Consider the following 26168-nt stretch of genomic DNA (forward strand, 5'->3'; position numbering starts at 1 on the left):
AAACTTTATATGATGAGTATGCAGCTAGACATGGTGTAGCTGCACAACAGTCTGCAGCTTCGGTTTCTTCGAGCTCATCCCGAGCCCGAGGTAAAAGTGTAAGTTTTGATAGGTATGCAATGGTAGCCGAGCTAACTGGTGGATCTGGACTTGGATCGTCATCATCGGAGGTTTCTGAAATAGATGAATATTTTTCTGCTTCTTTAGTTAGATGTCAAGGAAATGCTTTAGATATTTTGCAATGGTGGAAAGTATATGGATCAGTTTCATATCCTATACTTTCCACCATGGTTCGTGATTTACTAACAGTGCAGGTTTCGACGGTAGCTTCGGAATCCGCCTTCAGCACAGCAGGACGTTTGATCGACGACCACAGGACATGCTTAGATCCGTATACTGTACAAGCGGTGATGTGCTTACAAGATTAGTGGAGGTACGAGAAGCGAACGCAAGGCATCGATCGGATGGCTGGAATTGAAGATAAATTTGAAAAATTGAGACTAGCAGATAGATATAAAGAATAAATTGTAATTTTTATATCTTAGCTTAAAATTTATAAAGAATTATTTTGGAAATAGTTGCAAATGATAGTGATATAGGTGAGTAGGTGCCAACCTAGTTGAGATGTACTTATCTATTGTGATGCGATGAATTCCAAAATAAATTTGTACTTATAATTTGTAAATGATTTATTAATTATTAGTAAAGAATTTGTTTTTATCATTTTTTTATTTGTAATATATGTCATTTTAAGTGATTAATAAAATTATTATTTTTTATTAATTTTTCTTGTCTTTTTTTTATAATTTAAAATTTAAATAAAATTTAAAAAAATTAATAAAAAAATAAAAAAATAAAAAAAATCCGGTCGGGCCCAAGCGGGCCCGGCCATGGGTACCCGGGTCCGGGTCCGGGCTCCAGTTTTACCCGGCCCGGATGGACAGGCCTAAGTTTGCTCGGTACTGTTTGATATTTATATCAAGCTTGTAACCTTATATCCATGTATTTTTGTTTAGTGACACCTTATATCTATGTAGCATACGGTGAAAAATAAGAATTAATTGGTTACGTTTTGGCACCCTAAAGTATTGTGTAATTACACCGGTGACCTTGAAATATGGGTATCTATACAAGCAACCCTCAAATCGCTGATTGTAGTTACATAAGTGACCCTAGAATCCGTCGGTGAGTTAACACTATTTATCTTTAGCTGATTTGGACTTCTTTTTGTCTGCTAATTAGGATTAGAGTTAGGGTTACGCCTATGATTAGGTTATGGTTAATATTATAAGTTTATAACAACAATTGCTAACTACTAGATTTTAGATTAGGGTTATAACAATGTGAGTAATCATTGCTATAACTCTATTCCGAACCCAACCCTCATGGCTACTCCAAACCCTACCCAAAACCCCAACCCTAACTCTAATGCTTATTGACATCAAACAAGAACTCCAGATCATAAAAAAATTAAAAAAATTGTTTACTTGTCAACAGAATCTAGGCTCACTCGTGTAATTACAATCAACAATCTCAGGTTCACCTATAGATATGCAAACTTCAAGGTCACCCGCGTAATTACACTACACCTTAGGGTAAATGCAATTAACCCGAAAAATAATGTTTTTTAGTTTTCCAGGAGACGTTTCTTGCATAGTTGACCTGGTCACCTAATTTGATATTGACCACTGATACAAACTGAACTATTCAATGTCTTATCTAGCTCTTTAGCCGTTACCGGTTTTTACACTCGCATTTTGCTAGTTCATGTTACTATTCGTGTACTTCACTTATTCTTCTCACTTTCAACCCACAACCTTTATATGATCTTTACTGTCCCTTAAGAACTATATATGCTATCTTACGTGTGAGACGTAATTCTATTTTTTATATACTATTTTGAATTGTTTTCTTGGTGCATTAATTGTCTTGTCAGTATACACCTTTTCAATTTTCTTTATTTATCAAGTTACCCTTTTGTTAGGTCTTATGTTTACGAGCCTATTATCTTTTTGTTCTTTAATTTTGATCATACAAATTGCAATGAGAAGAAGATAAGTTCGATGATTGGATATGCTTAGCTCGTTTTAACTTAATAGGCAGCTGGCGGATTCCTCAGCTCATCCGAGAAACGTATTAAATTAGAAAAAGAAAGAGAAAGAAAAAAAACTATTACCATGATCCACAATATAAAACGAGAAAATAAGATTGAAGAAAAAACGTCACGAGAAAAACAAATTAGAGAAGATCCTTGATATATCACAATACAACTATATATATATATATATATATGAGAAATATGAAGAACCTTGGTACCAAGTTCTTTCATTGAACTTGGTAGTGAGGTGGATAAATTTGACCCCTATATCACTCCTCCAAAGTAGAGCCTCTATTTTGGAGTAGGTGAAAAGTGATTGAGGCTCTATTTTCAAGGCGTGATGTAGGGATAAGATCTGTCCACGTCACTTAATTATCAAGTTCAATGGAGAAACTTGATACCAAGGTTCTTCATATTTCTCATATTATTTAAAGAAAAAATGGATATATTGAGACAACTCATTTTGCTCCAAGATAAAAAGATAGAAAAGTGATGAGGTCATATCGTATCAGTCAAGCAGAGTATTTGGCAGCTAATTTTGCAAAATAAATTGGCATATCGTATATACTTAGGTAAATAAATACATAAGAAAAAAATTATTCAAAGGGGAAATATATTACACCAAAAAAAATGATGAGCACTTGTTTATAGTGAGAGAGGACTTGGACTAAATTCAAGTCGAGCTATTTGAGTCGACGCTAGGTTCAACTGCAAGAGCTTTATGTTTCTTCATCACTTTGTACTCTCCGTAGAAATAAGAAACAAACCCCCAAATTGAAAGTGCAAGAGCAACACCCTTCCCTCCATTGAAGGATTCATTGAAGAAAATCACGGCCAAGATCTCAATGACAGGGACGAGAACGGCGAGGATTATCCCGGAGAGGAGGGCGGAGGTGTAATGGATGACACCGATGATGCCGAGGTAGAAGAACTGAGAAAAGATTGCGGACCAAATGAGCACCATATAGTAGCTTGTTTCTCCTGATTTGAAGTTCTTGGCTTCTTGTTGGATGGCCTATATAATTCAATATTGCAAAGAAACCAAAACCTATTATGAACTTTTTTGTGGACTATTTACAGTGCAGTTCAGCAGAAGATTTTTTTTCAGTTTTTTTTTTTTAATTTTACTCCCCAGCTCATGTAATACCTTTTCTGTTCCTAGGAGGAGCAAATTTCAAATATGCACAAAAAAATGAAGGTAAAGCTCATGTAATACCTTTTCTGTTCCTAGGAGGAGCAAATTTCAAATATGCACAAAAAAATGAAGGTAAATTTCATAAAACCTCCTTAAGTTTTGTTGTTCTAGAGATAATCCCCCTTTAACTATTTTAATTAGTGTCAAAAATCAAACCCACAATTCCTTTTAAAAAAATGCCTCATTAAATAAAAAAAACCCCACATGATCTTGGAGGGATTATGCACAGGACCCCTTGAGGATTTCTTACTTGAATCCCTCGTGATCTTCAAGAGATCACAATTTTCAATGTCGATGTTGCTAACACACGGTTGTCATTTCTTTAGTTGAATGTAAGATAGGATAGAGTACAATTTATGAATACATTAATACGAGTATTATATTTAGAATGAATCAGAATCTCATGTAGCCGCCGTATATTAAATAATAGGAGGTTTAAATTATTGTAGTCATTTCTTCATATTTTTTTAATATTGAAGAGGATCTCGTTAAAATTTTCAATTAAATATATTAATTTACTACGAAAATTTCAATCTAAACAACAAGAGATCGTAGAGTTCAGAACGGGGCTAGCTACCACCTGAAAATCCTTGTTCACGATCATCCCCACAACACAGAACAAAGTAGCGAACAGACCCATAACAAACTGCATCTCCATCACCAACGTAAACGTCACCGTCCCCTTCACCTTCCTATACACCAACTCCACCAACGGCAACACCAGCCCATAAAGCGCCGCCGTGCCGAGCATCATAACAAAGCCCAGGTAGTACTGCCCCCTACTCACCCCCCTCGGCCGGTCCCCCTTGGCTTGGATCCCCAGCACCAGCGCTCCGAAGCTCAGCAACGCCACCGCGTTGATCGAGAACGCCGTGAACTTCTGCCTCACGACCAAGAACGCGAACAGCGCGGTGAAACCGAGCTGGGTCGAGATCAGAAGCGAGGAAGTAGAGACGGAGGAGGAGGGGAGTGGCGGTGGCGCCGAGGGTGAGCAGGGTGAAGTTGAGGATGATGAGGGAGCGAGTTAGGAACTTGTTAGTGGGTTTTTTCGGTTGCTGGGACTCGATTTCCATGATTTCTCGATGCCTTAATTTGGGCCGTGTTTGATGCGTTCGTGTATGCTTAATTTGCTTGGGTTTTTGTGGGGGGCACCAAGGGGGGGGTATATATGTGTGTGTGGATATGGATTTTTGGTGTGTTAAGTTGTCAGAGGGAATGTTAGGACAAAAGAGGAGTCTGGGGTGATGTGCGTTTATGATGCGAGGGGGAGAGCGGGTTCGGTCTCGGATGCGGATGTTGGAGGTAGGGATAAGTGTTGTCGTTGAGAGATGCAAGGAAATGGTGAAGGTATTGTGATGAATGGTTCTGGAAACAGGATAGAAAGTTAGGGAGGGGGAGTGGGTATTGTTCGAGAGTTGGATTTATTGGGGTAATCGCTGAAGATCCTCCAAAATCAGGTTCTTTATTTCGTTTTTTTTTAAAGGAATGCTTGTTGAGGATTGATATGTACTTGTTAAGTGTTGTTACTGTTTGGATGTGGTGTTTTGTTCCAGGTTAGAGTTCTGGTTTTGTTAGAACTTTTTTTTGGCACTATATGTAGAGAAATTAGAATAGAATATGAAGGAGTTGCTAGGTGGTGTGCAGGTTTTATTTCTTTTGTCTTTACGCAATTCGAGAAAAAAATAAAGGAAATCTAATTTTATAAATATAAATATAAGTTTTATATATTTTAAAAAGGAAAAAATTAAAAGAAAAACTCATGGGTTGACCCATGACCCATGGGCCGTGGGCTGATTTTAGCCCGACCCGCCCCTGAGCGACTTGTGGGCTGGGCCGGGTCCGGTCCTAGACCCATGATCATAGAGCCATCCTACTCTGACACACACAGGCTTGGAGCAAACCTAACACGACCTTGAACCCGGTGGGCCAATTCATGGGCCTGAACCGACATGACCCACGTATTATAATATTAATGATATATCAACATATCTTCATCATAACTAACGGGTTCACTTAGTCAATCGGTGTTTTTTTTTGTTTTTTTAATACAATGGGAACCTTAGCCAGGCGAGGAAAAATTTGCAAAACGGTCTGTTTTGCTAAATATTTAGCAAAATAGGTCTATTTTGCAAATTTCTTGGCCAGACAAGGATTCACAGGCCAAAAGCTGAGTACCAGCCCCTACCTAAGAATTGTTCACCTCTTGATGTATCATTTGTACAATAATTCAGAACCGTCAGATATTTTCACGACAATCGCGGAAGCTTGGTAATTTGCTCTACTATCAGGTGAAAATGTTCTTCCTTGGAACAATAGGCGCTATCTTTTGTGCCTCCGCACTAATTGCTTGATTATTATGTCAGTCCTTATCCTTGAGATTTGAAACTGAAGTCACGCCTGTCATCTTCTTCCATTATCCATTTGTTGATGGTCTAAATCACGTAGGTCAAAGGGAAGGTAATATGGACTAGATTGATACGAGGGCCACTCACTTTTTTGAATATTCATTTAGGAGTTGGGTTGTTTATCCCTGCACGTGTAACAATTCGTAAGAGGACGGAGACTAGTTCCCCGTTGTTCCTCCGACGATCAAGTTAGCTATATACTTAAGTGGAAAAATAAGAACATTAATATTTCTGAAGTACAGTGGAATGGAGAAAAAAACAAAGGAATTGCTTACCCTTGTATTTGTAATAGTTTTTCTTTTTATAGCCGTGCAAGAGGGGTAGTCTAGTCTTTTTGACCGAGCCTGAGCTGGCGGTTAAGTCAGCGTCGACTTTACAAGTGTCGGTCGTAGAGTGATCACAAGATGGGCGTTGTCACTTCGTTATTAATGAGATGGGATAGGCGGCGCATGAAGCCGACGTGGTCCGATGTATCATAAATAGTGTCGGGGATGGAGAAATGATGACACCTATCAAGCATTTAATGTGATGTCGACACGCTATCAGCGGTGAAAGTACCCTAAAAATAAAAAAATGGGGTATTTTCTAATCTAATCCGATATTGATGCCAAATTAAAACATACTAACAAAATCCTAGCAATGTAATGTATACAAATGATATGTGCAAGGATATAGAATAATACAAAGGGCGATATAAACAAGAGCCAAAAGGCAATATGAAAATAATGAGCACAAGAATAATACGCCAAGGCAATCACAAATAACAAATACGATCACGGAGTTCAGTTAACCCTCGACCTACGTCTCTGCTCCTCACCTCGAGAAGATTCTCCACTATCAAAACAAAATACTACAGAATTCGATTTCCAAAAGCTCACCGAAAACTTTTACAACTCACACGTTGTCAATCCCATAAGACACTCCTGTAAGTGTTGGTCTACCCGTGTCACCTTTCTCAAGTGTTTGGAATTACTACCTCTCCCTAGGCTTTTACAACTAAGTCACTCCTTTTGGAATTGATCCTGTCACTACCAACCACTCCTCTAAGTGTCAACGTGTATTACAACGTGTATTACAACGTGTTCTCAACAATGAAGTGCAAATAACAAGATTAGTTCTCTAAACAAGATGAGAACTAAAATGAAGCTCACTCAAAGATACACTCCCACAACCCAAGTATACTAAATGTGAAATACTTAAGCACAAATGGTTGTGTGTGTAAACAATGAACAATAACAAAATTAAACTCAAGTCAATCTAGCATAAAAATATGAGAATCAAAGTATAAGATTAACTAGAAGAAAGAGTAAGAAAAACTTCTCTAAAAGACAAATAGATGTAGAGATTGATGTTTGAGGTGGAACTCCTCAAAAACCAAAATTGCAAGCTTCTTCTTTTTGTGAAACTTTCTTCACAAAATAAACACACCAAAACTTGGAATTAAACTGGTGTAAACACTCTTTAAAACCGTGTAAAAACTCATATAGGAAGAACAAGTGTTGAGGGCTATTTATAGCCTCTCAAAAGAATCATCCAAAACTAGCCGTTATGCCAAAAATCCCCGATCGGTCGACTAGTGACGTGTTATCGGTCGACTGATAATATGACCGTTAACAGATCTGGCAAAACAGTAAAAATCGGTCGACTGATGATACCGTGTCGGTCGACCGATGGATGCTCATCGGTCGAATGATCGCATGTGATCGGTCGATTGATAATTCTAAAAACTCAGATGCTGAAACACTCTGATCGGTCGACTGGTGACATCTTGTCGGTCGACCGATGATTTGCTTTCGGTCGATGATGAGACTGTGTCAGTTGACCGAAAACCAGATATTCAGACACTAAATATTTTAGAAAACTGGTTTGTAAAATTAGTTAAAAATAACAAAACAAGTGTTGGAATAACATTTTTCATTTGTGAAAACTCATCTGTTTTGCAAAAACAGCATGAAACCTGAAAAGCTGATTTTTTAAATTCAATTAAAAATAACAAATTAACTCTAAAATTAGCAAAACTTGGGAAAATGTTTATACACATGAAACTAAATATGTTAAAGAACAAATTTCTCAAATTGCATTTTTCAAACGTGGAAAACTTACTATTTTGCAAAGTGTTTAGAATACGAAATCATCAAATACTTGATTTTGATGAAACAAGTTTTGAAACACTTTCCAATAGATTTATAGACTTGAGAAAAGATATAATATCGTGTCATTAAGTCTATAATCTGAAAACGCGATAAATCAAAAATATTGTGTGTGTATGTGTGTGTATGATTTGAGTTTTAAGCATAACACATAAAGTAAACACATCTACACTAACAAAAAACACTATACCTAAGCAATAGATCTTCAATAAACTCGACTTGGTAGGATGAAGCGAAATAGTGAATCTTTGACTTGAATGCACAAATGGCTTCAATCCAATTCCACCAACCTCCTTTGAATATCATCGTCAACGCACAATTTCATCCAACCGCCAACGGAGGATCTTTGTGTTGGATTCCTAACAAGTAAATACAAACACTCGGCAAACGATGTTAGGAATTGTTTGTTAATCATCAAAACCAGATTAGATAGTAGGCTCATAAACATAAGACCTAACAAGGGGGGGTGGGGGGGGGGGGTTCGAGGTCGAAGTTGCCTTTTGACTTGTATCAAAGGGTGCCGAGAAGTAACATATTTTGAGTCGACACAGCGAGACACTAGCTAATTAACCGGTTGAGTGGATTCGTAATTAGTCGCCTTTGATGGGAGGACCAACACAAGTATCGCCATTCAAGTCGACTTCACGAGACGACAATTCGGCGAGTCGGCTAGGTCGACCTTGGCGGTCCTAAGTGTCGAGTCGACTGAATGGTGCGTGACGGGGGATATTCGCTTGTTGTCGGCAAGGGCCTATAAGTTGGCGACTGAAAACACCATAACACCATTTGTCTACATGTGCCTCTCAATGTGGTTTTTGTTCTCCCATTAGCCAATTTCTTATTTTATTTTTATTTTTTAATCTTTAAAAAATCGGGGTCAGGTGTAGTCAATGTAAAAGCAATGAAACTTTATAAATACATAAGTAAAATGACCAATAATAATTATGAGCATGTTTAGAAACTAATCAAGCGGCTTATAAGTCACAAACTTTTGAGGCTTATAACCAGCTTATCTTTGCTTATAAGTCATCAAGTTTACCCAAATAAACAATCACTTTACCCCTCATCTTTTCAGAAAATTCCAAGCCTTTTCAGAAAATCCCGAGAATCACCGCTCCGACAATCAGCAACACCACCGCATTGATTGAGTACGGCGTAAACCTCTGCCTCGCGATCAAGAAAGAGAACACTGCTGTGAATCCGAGCTGTGTCGAGTTTATAAGCGAGGGAGCGGAGACAGGGAGGAAGGACGTGCCATAGGTGTAGAGGAAGTCGCTGAGGCCGATGAGGACGACGCCCGCGAAGGCGGTGGCGAGTAATGGTGGGAGGGTTAAGCGGCGGGTTCTTGATTTGGCGGGAAGGTGAGGGTTTGAATTTTGGCCGGTGACTAAGTAGGAGAAGGGTAAGGGGGTGAGTATTACGGGGAAGCCGGCGGTCTGGATACAGCTTTAAGGTACTTGTCGGTGGTCGGTTTTGGTTGTTGGGGCTCCGTCTCCATGATTTTGATAAGTTTGGGGATTAAAGTGGGTTTATATATTGATTATGGTTGGGTAAGTTTCGGAAATTCGAAGTCCATTCGATTCGCGATTTGCCTCCACCATTAGTGTTGCTTGATTCTAACGTCAATCCTTACCCTTGATACTGAGGAGATGGCTGGCATCTTCTTCCCTTATCACCCATATCCATAAAAATTTACAACGTCGTATCAAAAATCATCCCGTAGTTCGAAGAGAAGCACCTTGTCTTATTTTTCGTATGGATAGCAATATTCAATTTCAAGTTCAAGTGATGTACAGATTATAAATTTACAATGTTGTATCAAAATCATCCCATGTTTTGAAGATTCTCAGATCAAAATAAACAGGTCAGAAGGGAGAAAGACCTGTTCTCAGAATTGAAAGCACTAAATAAAGCAGCTACAGATAATGTGGTGCTCAGCCCTATCGATAAAAAGTTTGCACCTTATTCTGGACCCTAACTAATGTGCTATGAAGCAGTCATTCGCTGAAATAGAATTTGGCGCCTTCAGACTTCAATATATTCCTGGTCCCCTGGTCTCCCAAAAAAAGAAATTATCTCCTCTTATGGAATGTAACTGATGCATAACGAGAAAAATTGCTCGCTGAAACAGATGCTTGGTGCTGCAAAGCTGGACGATTCCATTCGTGCCGAAGCGTTTGATGCACTGATGCTTGCATTATATCTTAGTTTCAGAGTAAACGCACACTTGCAGATGAATCAGATTATATCTCAAACTCTTAGCAGAAAATGGATAAGTAGTAGGAAACCAACACCGAGCATGAACCATGGAGCGGTCAATAAATCACCTATTTGCCTCCACCTGTAAGTTTCAACCAGTACACATCTGCTGATCAAGCCTGTTGTTCATTCCAATATCTCCATCATATTCTCAATGAAAAAATATGAACTCACAAAAGCTTGGTTAAAATAAACAGTATGATCGCAATGATAACAGTATAAGAGATGCTAGATGTTACCACTTGTTTATTACTATGGAAGACTAGTATAAATGATATTGCAACATGCCAAAGACTATCAATGTTCATTGAGATATGAAAATTTCATGATGTAAAGTTTTGTTAAACTAAAAAATAATAGGATCACAATGATAACAGTAAGAGTTGCAAGATGTTACTACTTGTTGATTACGTAGGAACATAAGTAGGAATGATATTGCAACATGCCAAAGCCTATCAACGTTCATTGGCATGTTTTGAAAAATTTAATGATGTGGTTAATAAAAGAGGAGAGCAGATATTTTCAATAAAGATAAAGAAATATACCAGAAGTTTTGTTAGTTGCACAGAATAATAAATAAACCCAAATTTAGAACAACATGAAATAAAGAAATGATTATCAGGTTAAAAAGAGAGAATAGTAACAACATAAAGGAAAATATTTTCGCGTGTCTAAAGACAGAAGAATAGGAATTTATTGACAACCCACCAGTTCCCATAGGTAATTTCAGCACTTTCTCGAATTTCTTCCTCCTTAGCAAACTCCTCCAACAATTCTCGTTGGCGATCATTTACCGAACTGGAGAAAAACAGCATATGAATGTTTAGTTCTGAGTCAAAAGTGAAGATGTATAACAGTCATGTTTCATTACAAGTTTATTAAGAATAAGGCAAAATATTAGGTTTATTGTTTATCTTCTCCAAGCCTTTTTATGCCAAAATTGACGGAACAAATAAGAACCAGTCACAATGAGGGTCAAATGCAAGGGAGTGGGAAGTCCCGATGAACTAACTAGTTGAAACTTGAGACAAATGCAGTTCCTCATTGATGTTTATCTACAATTTTCAACACGCGGCCATTTACAGTTTCCTGAGTACAGTAATTGAAATAATCTGATGCTTGCGGTACATGACCAAACCAGTTATTAGTCTTGGATGGAGAAACTCTAAGCTATATACAGTCTTAACTATCTTTATATAGGAAACACAATTACAACGTACCTACCTTTATAACTGAACCATGCACCAACTAACTAAAACAATAAATCTTCAAAGCAAGCAATAGCATCCCATTTAAAAGTGGGGACTTAAGGGCGACAGTGTGCTGATTCGCCACTAGAACCTCTCCTTTCACTAGAACAACAGTTGCACTTTAAAGGGAATAGTAGATAAACCTTACTTTTGGAGGTTATGATTCCACCATGGGGGTGGATTAGACTCCCCTTTCCTCATTTCCATCGAAAAGGTGTTTCCTTACACCTTTGAATAAAAGAGGCAAAGACTGGACGCTTCTGAACAGGCACAACTCAATATGATACAGGGGCTCTGAGGAAAATCTTAAGTAGCACACGGACAGCGGCAACAGGAAAAGGTTATGTCCGTTTCCATGGGATCCAAGAGGATATGGCCTACCAATAGAAGTGTCCATGGCTTATACCCTTTCTGTAATCTCAAGCATACCAATCTATTTAACATGTTATATCATGTCTACAGATAATTATTAGCAATATTTAACTTCAATGTCCTAAATCCTGCTAGAAACAAAAGAGAAGCAATAAAATGTGAATTGAAGAGGTAAAAAAGACTACTCAAGGAGAACTTACGAGGGAAAGTGTATACGGAACCGCACATATTGGTCACCATGGTCTAAGAAACCAATTTGCTTTGGTAAACCTGATGGAGCAGACCATTTTTTTAGCATGACTAGAAAAGAATAAGAAGATACTATCAAAAAATATCACGCTCCATATGACTATACCTCTACCCCGTAAAACCAAAAGTTGCCCCGGCTGGACTCCTTTCGGTATCTGAGCAATTGTAAAAATAATAAAGGTTACCAGAAGCCATTTGATGCACAGTTATTACTTTCCAGCCAATGAAATAGCTAACTTACAGAGTGGTTCCCATGCTACAAATTTGGAATATAGACATATATTTGAAAGATCATTATGAAATTTAGCAGACGCATTAGTGGAAGAATTTCATATTTTACGGGAGTAGACTAAGATTGCTTAAGAAGTTCCTGCCTAAAAAGGATCTACCATGCAGTTCCAATTACCAAAACATCTCGCCTTAAGACTGAAGAATTGTAGCCTGCTTTGCCACTCTGAATTGATTATTCTCCTTCAAATGAGCCATGCTATACAGTCCACTGACAGATTCAAACACTCTAAGCTAGAACGGTAATTTCATCATTGAGCATATACATATTACATTAGGAGCAAGAGAAAAGCCATGAAGGTAATTCCAGAAAGATCGCAAGTTTCTGATAAAAGATTGTTTTTCAGTTTAAGCACAGAAACAAATAATTGCAAAAAACTGCTTGATCTGTCAGAGGATCCAGATGCAAAGGAAGATATGGATGTTCATGGTGATCAATAGCGAGAGGCAAAATGACTTGCAGATAAATTAGAAGAGTGCTCTGGTTTCAAGTTTAGCGAACACAAGAACCTGCACTGAATAAAGCTATCTACCAGAGAATGGTGGTTGACTTCTACCAGCTTGACAGCAAAATAGAAGTTCCATTTCACATACGGATAAAGAAAAGAAAGAATAACCAGAAGTGACTCAAATAGAATTAGTCCAGCAACCATTCAATAAAGATACACCACAATACAAATATTCGAGCAGCCACAACTACGGGTCATAAGGTCCAGAAAATTAGGTAGCTGAAACAAAAATGTTGGTACACATTAGCAGCAACATACTAAGAGATGGGACGAGGAACTGTGTGCTTCATTAAGTTAAAGATACTTCTTCTTAAAGATAATAAGGGAGAAATGGCTGTGATGGCTTGTGTTTGTGAATAAGAGGCCAATGATTAGTAAGTGCATCAATTCCACGAAATAATAGGATAATATTAATAGTTAACAGATCAAGGACAAATTGTGGCGGTAAATGGTTGTTAATCTAATGGAGGAGGTGATCCTTAAGAGACCTGAATGAAGGAAAAGAATTGATATAATCTAACTCAGAGGTTTTAAAAAAAAGGCTTCATTTTTGTTGTTAGGATTGATATTCGACATCTGACATGAACCTCTGAGTTGGTTACAAATTCCTGACCAGGGAACTATGGGCATGAAAAACAGTTTCCACATAACCTAGAAGGACAAACATTGGGTACAGAAACCACTTAACCAGCAATTGTAGTTTAATCTCTCAGAACCACAAAACCATAAAGAACGTTGCCAAACTATGTAAAGGTCTAGATAAAATATGGATCAGCGATATGATTACAAGAGATGAAGAAACACCAACATAACAATAGCTGAATTGGTTTAGGATATGAGGCCTTCTGTTCCTCTCCACAAATACAATGCCATGTCTAAGTTGAGGTAACAGCGGAAAGTTCAACTTATATCTCAATCTACCCAAACCCACTAAAATTTACTCCTTTACGAGCATAAATCAAACAATTGCTTTCTGTTATCTCTAAAAGTCACTCTTCTATGTTTTATAAGCAGTTTGTATCGGTGAACTCATATGTTGTAGAAATTCCTTTTTCCCCCAAAATTATAGCAACCATGTGTTCTACATTGGTTGGACTAAGCAAAAAACTTATAATGTGTGTATAGCACAAAAAGAACATCAACATAGCAATGAAAGCATATACATCTTTATCATGTGAACACAGCCCAAAAAATGAGAGCATGTTCATGGATTATGCATCTGTTTTCATCAAAACATCTCATTAATATTTCATAATAAAACAAAATAGAAAGTGAAATTACAGCAAGAAACATGAATTATGAAAGATTCAGTTTAACTGAAAGCTTAAGGTAGCAAAACTCTATACCTTCACTTGCGTCATTCCGGACAAGGTTGGTACTTCAATGTTACCCCCAAGAATAGCCTGTTATAATAAAGAGATGTTGCAAGGTTGGAATTAGGAGGATGCAAAGATAACATTTCAATAATGCAACAAACTATCTAATATATCAATAATAAACACGTGAGACATAATAGTCTTGCCTGTGTAAAGCTAATACGAGCATCTATATAGACATCAGCTCCGTCTCTTTGGAAAATGGGGTCCTTCTCTACCTATAAGACAAAAAGGAGACAAATCATGCATACCAGATGGACAATACAACATATGAGACTCAGTCAATAAACATGTTAGTACAGAACAAAAGAAGTACCAACGCCTTATGTTTTGTAGATTTTAAAATAATATGAATATGAAGTACAGAACTTTTTATTAAGCATATATTAGTTAGACATAATAAATCTACCCAAAACTCCTATGAAGGCAAAGAGAACTTTCTTACAAATCCAAACAGTGAAATAACAATGAATATTAAATAACTAAGAATATTAAATAACTAAGAATTAATAAAAGAATGTCGTACAAAGAATTAAAATTTTTGGGAAAATGATTTTAACGGCTTTTAAACAAAAAATGTTAAATAACTAAGAGTTAACATTTGTGAAGACTTGTGGGAGCTTTTGTAATCACAGAACTCTTTCGCAATCAACAAATTTGTCAGTTGTCACTAAGACCATGAGTAGTACATTGGAGAATAGACCTTAAGGAACACATAAATGATAAACCAAATTGGGAAGCAGATTGAATCGGAACTTTTGAGCTCCTAAAGGAGTACAAAGATAAATTTCATGTCTGTAAGTGGATTAGAGGCATTTTACAACTTTTGGGTAAAGTGAAGCACTCAATGGCTTATTTCAGCTAAAGTGAGGCTTTAGTGGGCTGCATTCATGTTCCATGTCAATACCAGTGCTTCTTATATAAACCCATTCTAAGTTCAAGAACATCATAAAGAGCATATTTAACCCAAAAAAATCTGAGATTAATGTGCATGACTTCCATTACAGACTACACTCCCTGCCACCACAACACCTTTTTCCTATCTATTTGGGGTCAGCTGTGGTCCTGTGGACCATAACATTCCAAAATCTTTTAAGGATTTTTTTTAATACAAAACTGTCTTCAATCCTATAATTCAATGCTGAAATCCAAGCCAAAGAAATTATGTACTGGAGCATAGGGTCACCATAAATCCAAAATGGATAGTTCGCAAAGCTAGCTGGGAGGATGTTGGGGTTGGGGTGCCATGTGCGGGTGCCAGGTCACCATGAAATTTACCTCATTACCAAATCGTAAATCCAGACACTTCAATCTTTCCAATAATTCGTAGGCACCCTAAGCTAAATAAAAAACCTACGATTTTGACTATGCTTGAGATGTACAAATTGGGAAAGTACTACCTGCAGTTTAATATACAAATTGCCTGGACCGACGCTATGTCCCCCTTGATTCCCAGCCTTTTGAACCTGAATCGTATCACCAGAATCGACTCCTATATGAAGTAAGTGAACAATTAGACATGAATAAGAAAAAATTCATGCTAACTTAAAACCTATGTTACCCGGGTACTTCTATAATGAAGCCGTACCCGTACCGGACACGTACCCGACACTTTCCCATACCCAAACTTCTGGACACTTCTTGAATATATGCATGCATTTATTACAACATGTACTCAATTATACGATATATGTGTTAATTTAAAACACTTGTCAAAGACTTCCTAGACGTAGAGCTTACACTTCACATCCGACACTTGTCAAAGACTTCCTAGACGTAGAGCTTACACTTCACATCCGTCTTTTGAAACTAATGAGATACAGGTCGGGTTCGTTTCAGTCCATACCTAAGTTCAAAACTATATAGTTAATGGTCATTTAGATGTCTAGTAATTTACAATTCACAATAATCAATATGATAAAAGAAACTCAAAAATATAATCGGAATTTTAATTCTAATGACACATGAAGCGGGAAAATTATATCTCATGTACATTATTAATTCAATATATATATGTAGTCGTGTCCCCGTACCCTACATTTTACAATTTTACTGTGTCCCCTACCCGCACCCGCACCCGTACTAGTACCCGTGCCCGTTTCCATGCAACTTAGCTTAAAACAGTAGAATGATGAACAAGAAGATCTTATACTTGCAACAACATTTTAGGGACTGTATATGCATGAATGTATACAACAGAAGAAAAGATCACCTATAAATGGTTGTTAACTTGTTATTATCTTAAGAAAAGGAAGAAAGCACCATGATATATATCAAGTGTCATTCACCGACATTTATTGAAGACAAAAAAAACTAGGTGGTAACAGCATGCAAAGCATGTTGAATGGTCACCTCATCATTTCCACAGACTAAGGTTTACACATCAAAATAAAGTGCTAGGATGCATTGCTCAAAGTAGAGAAATCTCCACAAGATAAGAGTTTTTACAGTAAACCGTCAAAGTGGTGTCAACCCTCAACAAGATGTACCAAATTGATGTCAAGAAAATTACCAAAAAGCGAGGGCTACAAACCCTCAGTGACCAAGAGCCAGCTGAGTAAACATAGAAATTATTCACAGTTTAGGCTCATTCCACCAAGTAACAAACTCCCAGGCTTAGGATCAGATTAATATGTGAGATGATAAGATTCAGCTTAAGAAACACATTTATCTCTGAGCATAAGAAAGCCAAAGGAAGAAAACTGGATCTGATTCCTATTTCATAGACCTATAGTAATAAATAAAAAATATATTACTTGTTGCAACTGAGAGCTAACTCCTAAGGTTAAAAAAAACAAGTATCGGTGGATGTTTAAGAAGGCTGATTTAAAAAAGAACAACAACAATAACAATAGTGTGCGAGAAGACATTAAGAAATAATGTTAATACACAAGAAAATAGTTGTTACCAATATAATGACATTAAATAGGTACAACACAGATAAGGTGACTGTTTTCACCTGCATGACTACTAAAACAACAGAAATATAGATCTAAAATCAGTAAATAGAACTCAAGTAAGCTTGCATAAAAACTGTTGTAAGTCACATGGTGGAATACTAACACAGATAAGGTGACTGTTTTCACCTGCATGACTACTAACACAACAGAAACATAGATCTAAAATCAGGAAATAGAACTCAAGTAAGCTTGCATAAACTGTTGTAAGTCACCTGGTGGAATGGTAACACTGACATTCTTTACACCATCAACCACCCCAGATCCTCTACATGCCAAACAATAATCCTACATACGTAAGAATAGCACTATTACTACTCAGGTAAACTGAAAATCAGATGAAATAATGCGTCTTTAGCTGCTAGGTATCAACCTTAATTATTTTCCCTCGACCTTTGCAAGAACTACACGTAGTCGTGAATGGAAAAATTGTAACCTGAATTAAGAGATATCCAACCAAATCAGTCAATCAGCAAATTAAAATTCATAATTTCTAACAAGTAAAGACATTCTACAGTTCAACTTCAGAAATTATAAACATTACAAATAAAAAGAATAAGGATACGGATGCCCACTTTTCCAACGCCTTTACATGTAGGACATATAGATGGCTTTGCATTGACAGAGTGACCCCTTCCATCTGTATCTCAGTAAAAGAGAAAAAAACAAAAGTTTGGCTTAAAACATAAACAAAAAAGATTAGCACATGAAATGAACATATTACATAGCTTAATTCATAACAAATAACATTACATGAACATAAATTCTGTAAAGTTGCAGAGAAGAGTTTACTTAAAGTAAGTTAAATCATGCTTCACCTACAAAATATGATAAGAGATGAGCGGACACATAAAAAGGTAAAGCCAGTTTCAACTGAGATAAAAATGAGGGGTTACCTTTTGAGATGGTTGATACAAATCCAAGAGACTTTAGAGGATATTACATGGACTGAGGAATAAAAAAAAGGATAATAGAGGAGCTATGGAGGAAGCTGCATGGAGTAGCATAAGCCAACACAAAAGGTATAGGAATATTAAAAGGATATGGTAGTTGATATTTTAACAAAGGATACAGAGCTTAATAAAGATAAACAGAGAAAAAGGGTTCTTTAATTGTTGTTTTTTGCTGTTAAGCCTGTTATTATCACTACTGCTAGGAACAGCATAACCAGAACTTCTTTCATTGATCGAGCTATGTTAAACAAATGAATACATAAATAAGTAATGCAAGAGAAAATTATGAACAAAAGTTTAAAATATGTATGTCTATGAAAGAAATGTAAGGATGATGTATGTGGAAACTTTAGGAACCAGGAAACTTAAATAGTTTATCATCAAAAAGCAATCTGAAGTGAGTAAGAAGAAAGAGATGTTCTTAAACTAAGTCGGAAGAAGTATTTACTCACAGCATGAATCACAAGGAACTTGTGCTCTGAAAGACACATGTTTTGTGCAACCTTTAGCAGCCTCAGTGAAAGTGAGATCTAATTTCACCTACAAAATATGTAAAAAGCGGTAGATAGGTTCAGAACCACAGATTATTGAACATCAAGTAGGATGAGGCAGACAGCATGATTAGCTCCTGAAGACTGAGAAAATAAAAACTTAACCTGTAGGTCATCTGCATATCTTTCTCTATCATGTTCAAAGACCTACAGCAAGATCAATAATTATGGAACTCCCCAAAGAAATGCTGAAAGGACTACTACCATAAGATAACACCAAATTCACCTCAGAGAATATCTTATAGAACGTATCAGAGAAAGGATCTTCATAGGCTCTTCGAAAGCCATTGGCATCTTCATCAGGGTACCTCGACTCCTCAGATTTTCTCAAGAATTCCTATTACAACAGTAGAGTAATAAGTGACAACAGTTGATATGGTACATTGATACTATAGGCTGACTTAATAGTATAACGATCAGTTTTTATGTAGTTCATTGAGATTCAACAAAACAAGAAAAATGTAGTAATACAATATGGGACGTGAACTTTCGACGGCATGAGGCATAAAGATGGATACTTTTCTACTCAAACTAAACAAAAATGTTTTTTTCACAATATGCATCCAAAAGACAGATACCCTGTCATAATGTGCTCTCTTTTCAGCATCGCTCAATGTCTGGATTCACCTTACACAGAAGATAAAGTAAGAAGAAGAAAGTTAGTGACAGGATGAAATATATATAAAAAGAAAGGGAAAAAAACTTCACTAGATAACTTGTTGTACAAAGTACTAACCTCATATGCATCCCTTATCTCCTGGAACTTTCTTTTAGAAGCAGGACTATTTCTATTTGCATCTGGATGATATTTCTTTGCAAGCTGCAATTCACCAACTACTCAATCAAGAAATCAGAATTAAAAAAGTACTAAGAAATTCTGCTGCAAAAAGATGTCAAAATAGTAGAGGAAGGATTCTTAAAGCCAAACCCTGATAACTAATAATCATCATCAATATTTGTTATATATGAATATGAAGGCATTAGAGCAAGATGAAATAATGGAGAATAAACCAGCAAACAAAAATCTGAATTTGATGCAATTAAGCAAATTGATTAGTAATTATAACTTCATGAAAGATGCTACGGTCAAGCAACACCAACATAGGAGTGATAGTACAGTATAAGATAATAAAAAAATTGGAACTTTAGCCACAATATCAAATATCAATAAACTATACAATTAACAACAGAAACAATGACATGGATAATGTGCAATTAACTAGCTATTCTACATAATAGTATTAAACATGCACAGGCACATAAGAGAAAATAAAAATAAGCTGATGTTGTGGGGAAAGTTCCAGAATGCCAGCTCAAAAACGTATATGAGACATCCCAATGGTTGATCTATCAGTCAGGTTCAACCTTAATCCCCATAGGAACATGTGGATGAGAAATCATACGATGTGAACAATTTTCACTTCAAATGTGCAGAGCTGGTGTTTTAAAACCACGGCCATCCTCATCCATAATTACTTTTAGGACACAAGAGAACATGGTGGATGATACTGATTATCCACTGGAATGCCAACCACATATTTCTGAGTCACTGTTTTTTGTCTATCTTCATGTCCAAGCAGGCAAGCACCGGTATTCCGTACATCTATATTTCTCTCTGTCCTTTCTTAATGTCCATGGCCATCTTCATTTAACTATTGAACTTGTATTGGTCTCACATCTCTAGTTTAAGCTCCTTATTCAATCAGACAACAATTTGATAAAAATTTAGTCTCATGTCTACTTGTAGACTAAATAGGATCAGTCAAGCCCTCAAGGTTTATCATTTGCAGCAGCTAAAAAGACAAGTAGAAGAATTGTATTATAATTTTTCTCTTTAAAAAAACAAGTTATAAGTGCCATGCACCACTTTATTCAATAATATTCAATAAGAAGTAACATATTATGAAACAACCTAAACAATCATAATCTTGGGCGCTTTCTTATCAAAATGATAAACAGACATGTTGCTTCAACACAAAACAGTGAGCTGCTTCAGCGCTCTATGGCAACAAGCATCTGCAACTTATTTTTAAGTTTCTTTCAAAGAATATCAAGACTCAAACCTCGCACATAACAATACCCAACACAACTGTTTACCATTCAACACAGCCCCTACTCTTGACAATACTCTAGGTTTGCAAGAAAAGAAAATCCATGACAGATACTTACTGCATGAAAAGCTTTTTTGATATCATCTTGACTAGCACCTTTGGGAACACCGAGGATTTCATAGTAGTCTCGGTCTATAATACAACATATCCCTGCATCAATCAAATATTAGAGATATGAAACTTTATGCGGACTTCACAAGATTTTAAATGTAGGAAATGTGAAGCAGTGTAATAAGTAATTAAAGAGAAGTACCCGTAGCATGAAAAGATCGGATCGAAAAATATGTGTGTCTGAACTGATTATAAGTTCTGCTGGCGTTATGGCCTTTGCATCCGCATGAAACTGAGAAGATAGTGCAGCAGAATACTTAATGAGATTCACAAGATTCGCCTAAAGAGAGTAGTAGTAAAACATATAATATGATGGCGCATGTCTAAGTAGAGAAAATTGTAGATGCAAAGCAAACAGATTGTATTTAGCGACACTTGTAATGTCAAAAATATTCTTGAATTTGCACCTCAAAATTCCCTCCTCCTATTAACTCGCAACAAAGTTGTATTCATCTCTTTTATATCTTATGCTAATTAGTGAACTTTGTATCCTCTCGCTTGCCAATGACATCTGATCTTTTGGCTAAATTCGCATATCATGATAACAAAGACAAGAATTTTGTAATTGCCCCCTTTTGCATGCATCTTGGGGTCATAAAATAACATTGATATCCAGGTTTATACTCACACAAACTTGACACTAAAATTTCTGCAGCTAAATTAGAGAACCCTTCTGTTGGGATGAGTACTAAGCCTGTGTATCAACGAAATGACCCCTTAATAGATACCCATATTGCATTGATAATTTATTTTTGATACCATATTGAGACTTAACAATCATCGGAAAACAGAAAAATAGAAGAAAAGTTCATAAATTTATAAATCCACCGAAATAATGAAATATGTACAGACGAATTAAGGAGGGAAAAGCTTACCTGGAGATTGGTAAGAAATCGCTCTAAGAAATGGCAACAATCCTTCGTGCCTCCGATCAATCGTGGCCGAAGATGACCCAAGAGACTGCTAATTAGATTGAATTAGAAGCGGAAATAGTCATTAAAAAAAAGAACAAATAATCGATTAAGGAAAGAAATTTGGCTACCTTTGTAGTTTGCAGAAGCAGCGATCTCGAAAACCCTAGCCAGCCGAATCTACCCATTCGCGGTGTACGGGAGAGAGACCCGATTCACCGCCGGCGCATTGCTCAGCGACTGAATTCTGTGCAGTGAAAACTAGCGGTGCTTTCTCGTCCTGGTTCTCGCAGGGGAAGACTATAAACGGGTCGGGTTTGTTTTGATACACCTACGATTCAGAACCAAACCCGTTAATGCAGAATCATTAATCAGTGTAATGATATTGTAGGCATTTTTATGGTTGCCCCCAAATCAGTGTAATGATAAACTTTTAACCCCTAAATTGTTTGGTTCTCAGCAATGTACCGAACACCATTCGTAGAATTAAGATTTTTTCGGTGCTCTATGTAGCTGCACAAGATCAAGGATGACCAATATTCAATAGATTACTGATTCTTTTACGTTTGGGACACAACGTTGGAAAGATTTTTGAGATGAGAATTATTTTTCTGTACTTTTATTATACCAAGTCTTACAGCATATATACAGTTTATCATCCACCAATCTAGGAGCAGTTTTAGGTAAGACAGCAAATACATGATTACACATAATAACTCCACTAATCTAGGAGTTATTCTAAGTAAGTTGTTTCAATGACAACAATTACAGGATGTCATCTAATCAATTACTAATCAGTCGAGATTCTTTCCTTCAATACTCCCCCTCAAGTTAGAGTGGATATTGATCACTCCTAACTTGTCCAGCAACAATGAAAACTGATTTGAACTCAGGGGCTTTGTGAAAATGTCTGTTGGTTGCTCCTTGGTTCTTATATGCTCTGTTTGAATCAATCCTCTTTGCACTTTCTCTCTTACAACATGGCAGTCTATTTCTATATGCTTGGTTCTTTCATGGAACACAGGATTAGACGCTATGTGTATTGTGGCTTTGTTATCGCAGAACAACTTGACTGGTTGTGAATGTTTAACATTCAAGTCTTTTAAAATGTATTGTAACCATGTTATCTCACAAGAAGTAGTGGCCATAGAGCGATACTCGGCTTCTGCACTCGAACGTGAGACCGTACTCTGCTTCTTCGTTTTCCATGAAATGGGAGCGTGTCCGAGGAAGATGCAGTAACCTGTTGTTGACCTTCTAGTGTCTTTGCAGCGCGCCCAATCTGCATCACAATATGCTCTTAATTCTAATGGTCCTTTTGAAGGTAGAAAAATACCCTGACCTGGTGTCTGTTTGAGATATCTCAACACCTTGTGGGCTGCATCTAAGTGAGGTTGTCTTGGTTTATCCATGAACTGACTGAGTATATGGACTGCATACACAAGGTCCGGCCTTGTGATTGTAAGATAAATGAGGCGTCCAACAAGCCTTCGATATTGAGATGCATCTTCTAACAATCTTCCATCTTCTTGTGTGAGGGTTATATTTTGCTCAACTGGAAAACGTGAAGGCTTTGCACCAAGGAATCCTGTGTCTTCAAGTATTTCCAATGCATACTTTCTTTGACTTAATGCAATGACGTGCTTGGACCTCGCTACTTCCAATCCAAGAAAGTATTTCAACTGTCCCATGTCCTTCAGTTTGAAGTGACTTGATAAAAAAATTTTGGTTCTCATAATATCATCTAAGTCATTTCCTGCGAGAATTACATCGTCCACATAAACCAATAAAGTTGTGAAGAGACCTTGCTGGCTTCAGACGAACATGGAATAATCGGACCATGATTGCTTGAAACCGGCTGACTTGAGAGCTGAGGAGAGCTTCAAAAACCATTGCCTAGAGGCTTGCTTCAAGCCGTATAATGATTTGTGTAACTTACAGACCTTATTCTCCCCCTTTCGTTCGAAGCCCGGAGGAAGTTGCATGTACACATCTTCATGAAGGTCTCCATTGAGAAACGCATTATTCACATCCAGTTGGTGAAGATGCCAATTTTGTTGAGCTGCGAGACTGAGCAAGACTCGAACTGTAGTGAGCTTGGCAACTGGCGCGAACGTTTCCCTATAATCAAGGCCTTCTACTTGGCTGTAACCCTTGGCCACTAACCTGGCCTTATAGCGTTCAATGGTTCCATCGGGATTGTACTTGATTTTATACACCCATTTGCAGCCGATTGGGTGTTTGTGAGCTGGTGGTGGAACTAGACTCCATGTTAGCTTGCAGTGCTTCAACCTCTAGCTGCATCGCTTCTCTCCACTTTGGGTCTTTAACTGCCTGAGAAAAAGATGTAGGCTCTCTTTGCAAGGTAATATTAGCAGTAAAGGCTCTATGAGGAGAAGAAAGGTTGACATAAGAAAGAACATGTGAGAGACTATGAGTCGTACCAGGAGTTGTGACCTTGTTCGAAGAAGACGACGGAACGAGACGTGAGGGGAGGGCCGCATCAATGTGAAAGTCCTGCAATGCAGTAGGGAGTTTTGTAGCTCGAGAAGACTTGCGTGGTTGTGGTGAAGATTGTTCTGTAGGCAGAGATGATTGAATGGGATCGGAGGAGATTGTGTCTGAATTAGAAAAGGTGATATCATAAGGTGCAGGTTCTGTAGATGGGAGAGATTTGGAAGGAGAGTGATTAGGATGGTGTTCAGCGGAAGACTGGGGGTTTTGAGGGATTGTAGGTGTAGAGTTATATGTGGGACTCGAAGGAGGAATTGTAGGAGTTGGAATTGAAGGATTATCATAATGGGCCAAACGAATTGGAGAAGAAAACAAATCAGAATTTTGTGATGGAAAAGACTCTGAATCTTTCTTGAAAGGAAACACATTTTCAAAGAAAACCACATCCCTTGAAACTAGGGATTTCTTAGTTGTCAAGTTATAAACTTTATACCCCTTTTGGCCGTGTGGATAGCCAAGGAAAATGCACTCCATTGATCGAGGGTCAAACTTACTAGGACGAGTTGGATGTGTTGATACAAAGCATTGACAACCAAAAACTCTTAAATGAGGATAACTAGGTTCCTTATGGAAAAGTTTTTCAAAAGGTGTTTTCCCTTGAAGAATTGGAGTTGGTGTTCGATTAATCAAGTAAGCTGCTGTGAGTATGGCATCCCCCCAAAAGGGTTTCGGCAAATTGGCTTGGAAAAGTAGAGCCCTAGCTACATTTAGCAAGTGTCGATGTTTGCGTTCAGCCACACCATTTTGTTGTGGTGTGTTGACGCAGCTAGTTTGATGGATAATGCCTTTAGAAGAATAAAATTAGGGAATCTTAAACTCCAGACCATTATCACTCCTAACGACCTTAATATTTTTACCAAACTGAGTTGCAACCAAATGAATAAAATGGATGAGGAGAGTACGTGCTTCAGACTTGTGTTTCATTAAATACACCCAAGTGTTTCTTGAATAGTCATCAACAATGGTTAGAAAATATTGCGCACCAGAAAAAGTTGGAACATGATAACCTCCCCAAATATCAATGTGAATTAAATCAAAGCAGGATACACTCCGAGTAATACTTAATGGAAATGGTTGTCTAGTGAGTTTGGCTAAAGGGCAAACAGAACAGGAGCTTGAATCACAAGCTTTATTTGAAAGGAAAGAAAATAATAAAGATGCTTTATTTGAAGGATGACCAAGTCGTTGATGCCATAAACTGTCCGAGTCGGTGTGTACCGCATTGCATGTTCCTTTCTGTGGTAGATTGAGTCGGTAGAGTCCCTCCTTCTCAGTTCCCGTCCCAATCATCTTCCCCGATTGTAGGTCCTGTATGACACAAATTTGTCTTAGAAAAATGGTAATATAGAAAGAGTCGAACGCTAGTTTGCTCACAGAAATCAAGTTGAGATAAAACAAGGGAACACATAGGACATTATGAAGAACAAAATGTGGGGAGAAAGCTACGGTGCCAACATGAGTAACATGTGTTGTGGTGCCATCAGGAAGCTTGACCCAACGATTAGGGACTGACTTGAATGAGGTAAGCAAGCTGGGATTACAAACAATATGATCGCTTGCACCACTATCTAATATCCATATTGGCTTTTTACTGCTTTGTGACAAGGAGGAAATTTTACCTGAAAGTTCTTCATAATTGGGAATGTTACCGACCAAGTTGGCTAAAGCAGTCTTTGTTTTGGTTAGGAGCTGATTGAGAAGTTGGTGACACTCTTCTCGAGAAAATGGGAAGTCAGCCATAGCTTCCTTTTGATCATTTTGAGGGGCTACATGATTTGCTTTTGATCTTACTTGGCCACTTTCAGTAGCATTCTTTCTCCTTCGACAGTAGTCATACGTATGTCCCTTGCCATTGCAATATGTGCATTTGAGATGGGCTCTGCAATTCTTTGTGTTGTGGTTGGTCATG

At 37.4% G+C, this 26168-nt stretch overlaps 3 protein-coding genes across 4 annotated transcripts; all 3 read right to left on the reverse strand.

Annotated features, from left to right (window-relative positions):
- LOC109834557 (purine permease 3-like) lies at nt 2745-9296 on the reverse strand (the record flags this gene model as incomplete). The annotated part of the gene is made up of 3 exons (XM_020402594.1): nt 2745-3113; nt 3874-4263; nt 8961-9296. Coding segments are annotated over 3 exons (1068 nt in total), but the record flags the coding sequence as incomplete, so codon positions are not given.
- LOC109832806 (chaperone protein dnaJ 1, mitochondrial) lies at nt 9572-22042 on the reverse strand. 2 transcript variants are annotated; one of them, XM_020400238.1, is made up of 19 exons: nt 21877-22042; nt 21710-21794; nt 20977-21066; nt 20782-20873; nt 19349-19432; nt 19191-19229; nt 18839-18949; nt 18718-18759; nt 18514-18601; nt 17684-17748; nt 17482-17544; nt 17324-17396; nt 15552-15643; nt 14298-14369; nt 14122-14178; nt 12085-12133; nt 11930-11999; nt 10816-10905; nt 9572-10189 (listed from the first exon to the last, which is right to left on the reverse strand). In XM_020400238.1, exons 1-19 carry the CDS (start codon nt 21931-21933, stop codon nt 10099-10101), a joined length of 1410 nt encoding a protein of 469 aa, XP_020255827.1. In that variant the 5' UTR covers nt 21934-22042; the 3' UTR covers nt 9572-10098. The 2 variants fall into 2 exon arrangements, with proteins under 2 accessions (XP_020255827.1, XP_020255828.1); XM_020400239.1 differs by having other exon boundaries at nt 9572-10226.
- On the reverse strand, nt 22540-23436 carry LOC109834558 (uncharacterized mitochondrial protein AtMg00810-like). Its single transcript, XM_020402595.1, has one exon. The coding sequence runs from the start codon at nt 23434-23436 to the stop codon at nt 22540-22542; it is 897 nt and encodes a 298-aa protein (XP_020258184.1).

This window comes from Asparagus officinalis, chromosome 3 (genome assembly GCF_001876935.1).
Source record: "Asparagus officinalis chromosome 3, Aspof.V1, whole genome shotgun sequence".
NCBI lineage: Eukaryota > Viridiplantae > Streptophyta > Magnoliopsida > Asparagales > Asparagaceae > Asparagus > Asparagus officinalis.

What these genes read in the sequence shown, in the direction of transcription:
- LOC109834558 (XM_020402595.1), bottom strand. Translation starts at nt 23,436, where the DNA reads ATGGGACAGTTGAAATACTTTCTTGGATTGGAAGTAGCGAGGTCCAAG.
- LOC109832806 (XM_020400238.1), bottom strand. Translation starts at nt 21,933, where the DNA reads ATGGGTAGATTCGGCTGGCTAGGGTTTTCGAGATCGCTGCTTCTGCAA. An exon ending in CTCGTATTAGCTTTACACAG is followed by an intron (nt 14,179 to 14,297) that starts GCAAGACTATTA and finishes TTATTATAACAG; the next exon opens with GCTATTCTTGGGGGTAACAT. An exon ending in TTCCGTATACACTTTCCCTC is followed by an intron (nt 10,906 to 11,929) that starts GTAAGTTCTCCT and finishes GTTTTTCTCCAG; the next exon opens with TTCGGTAAATGATCGCCAAC.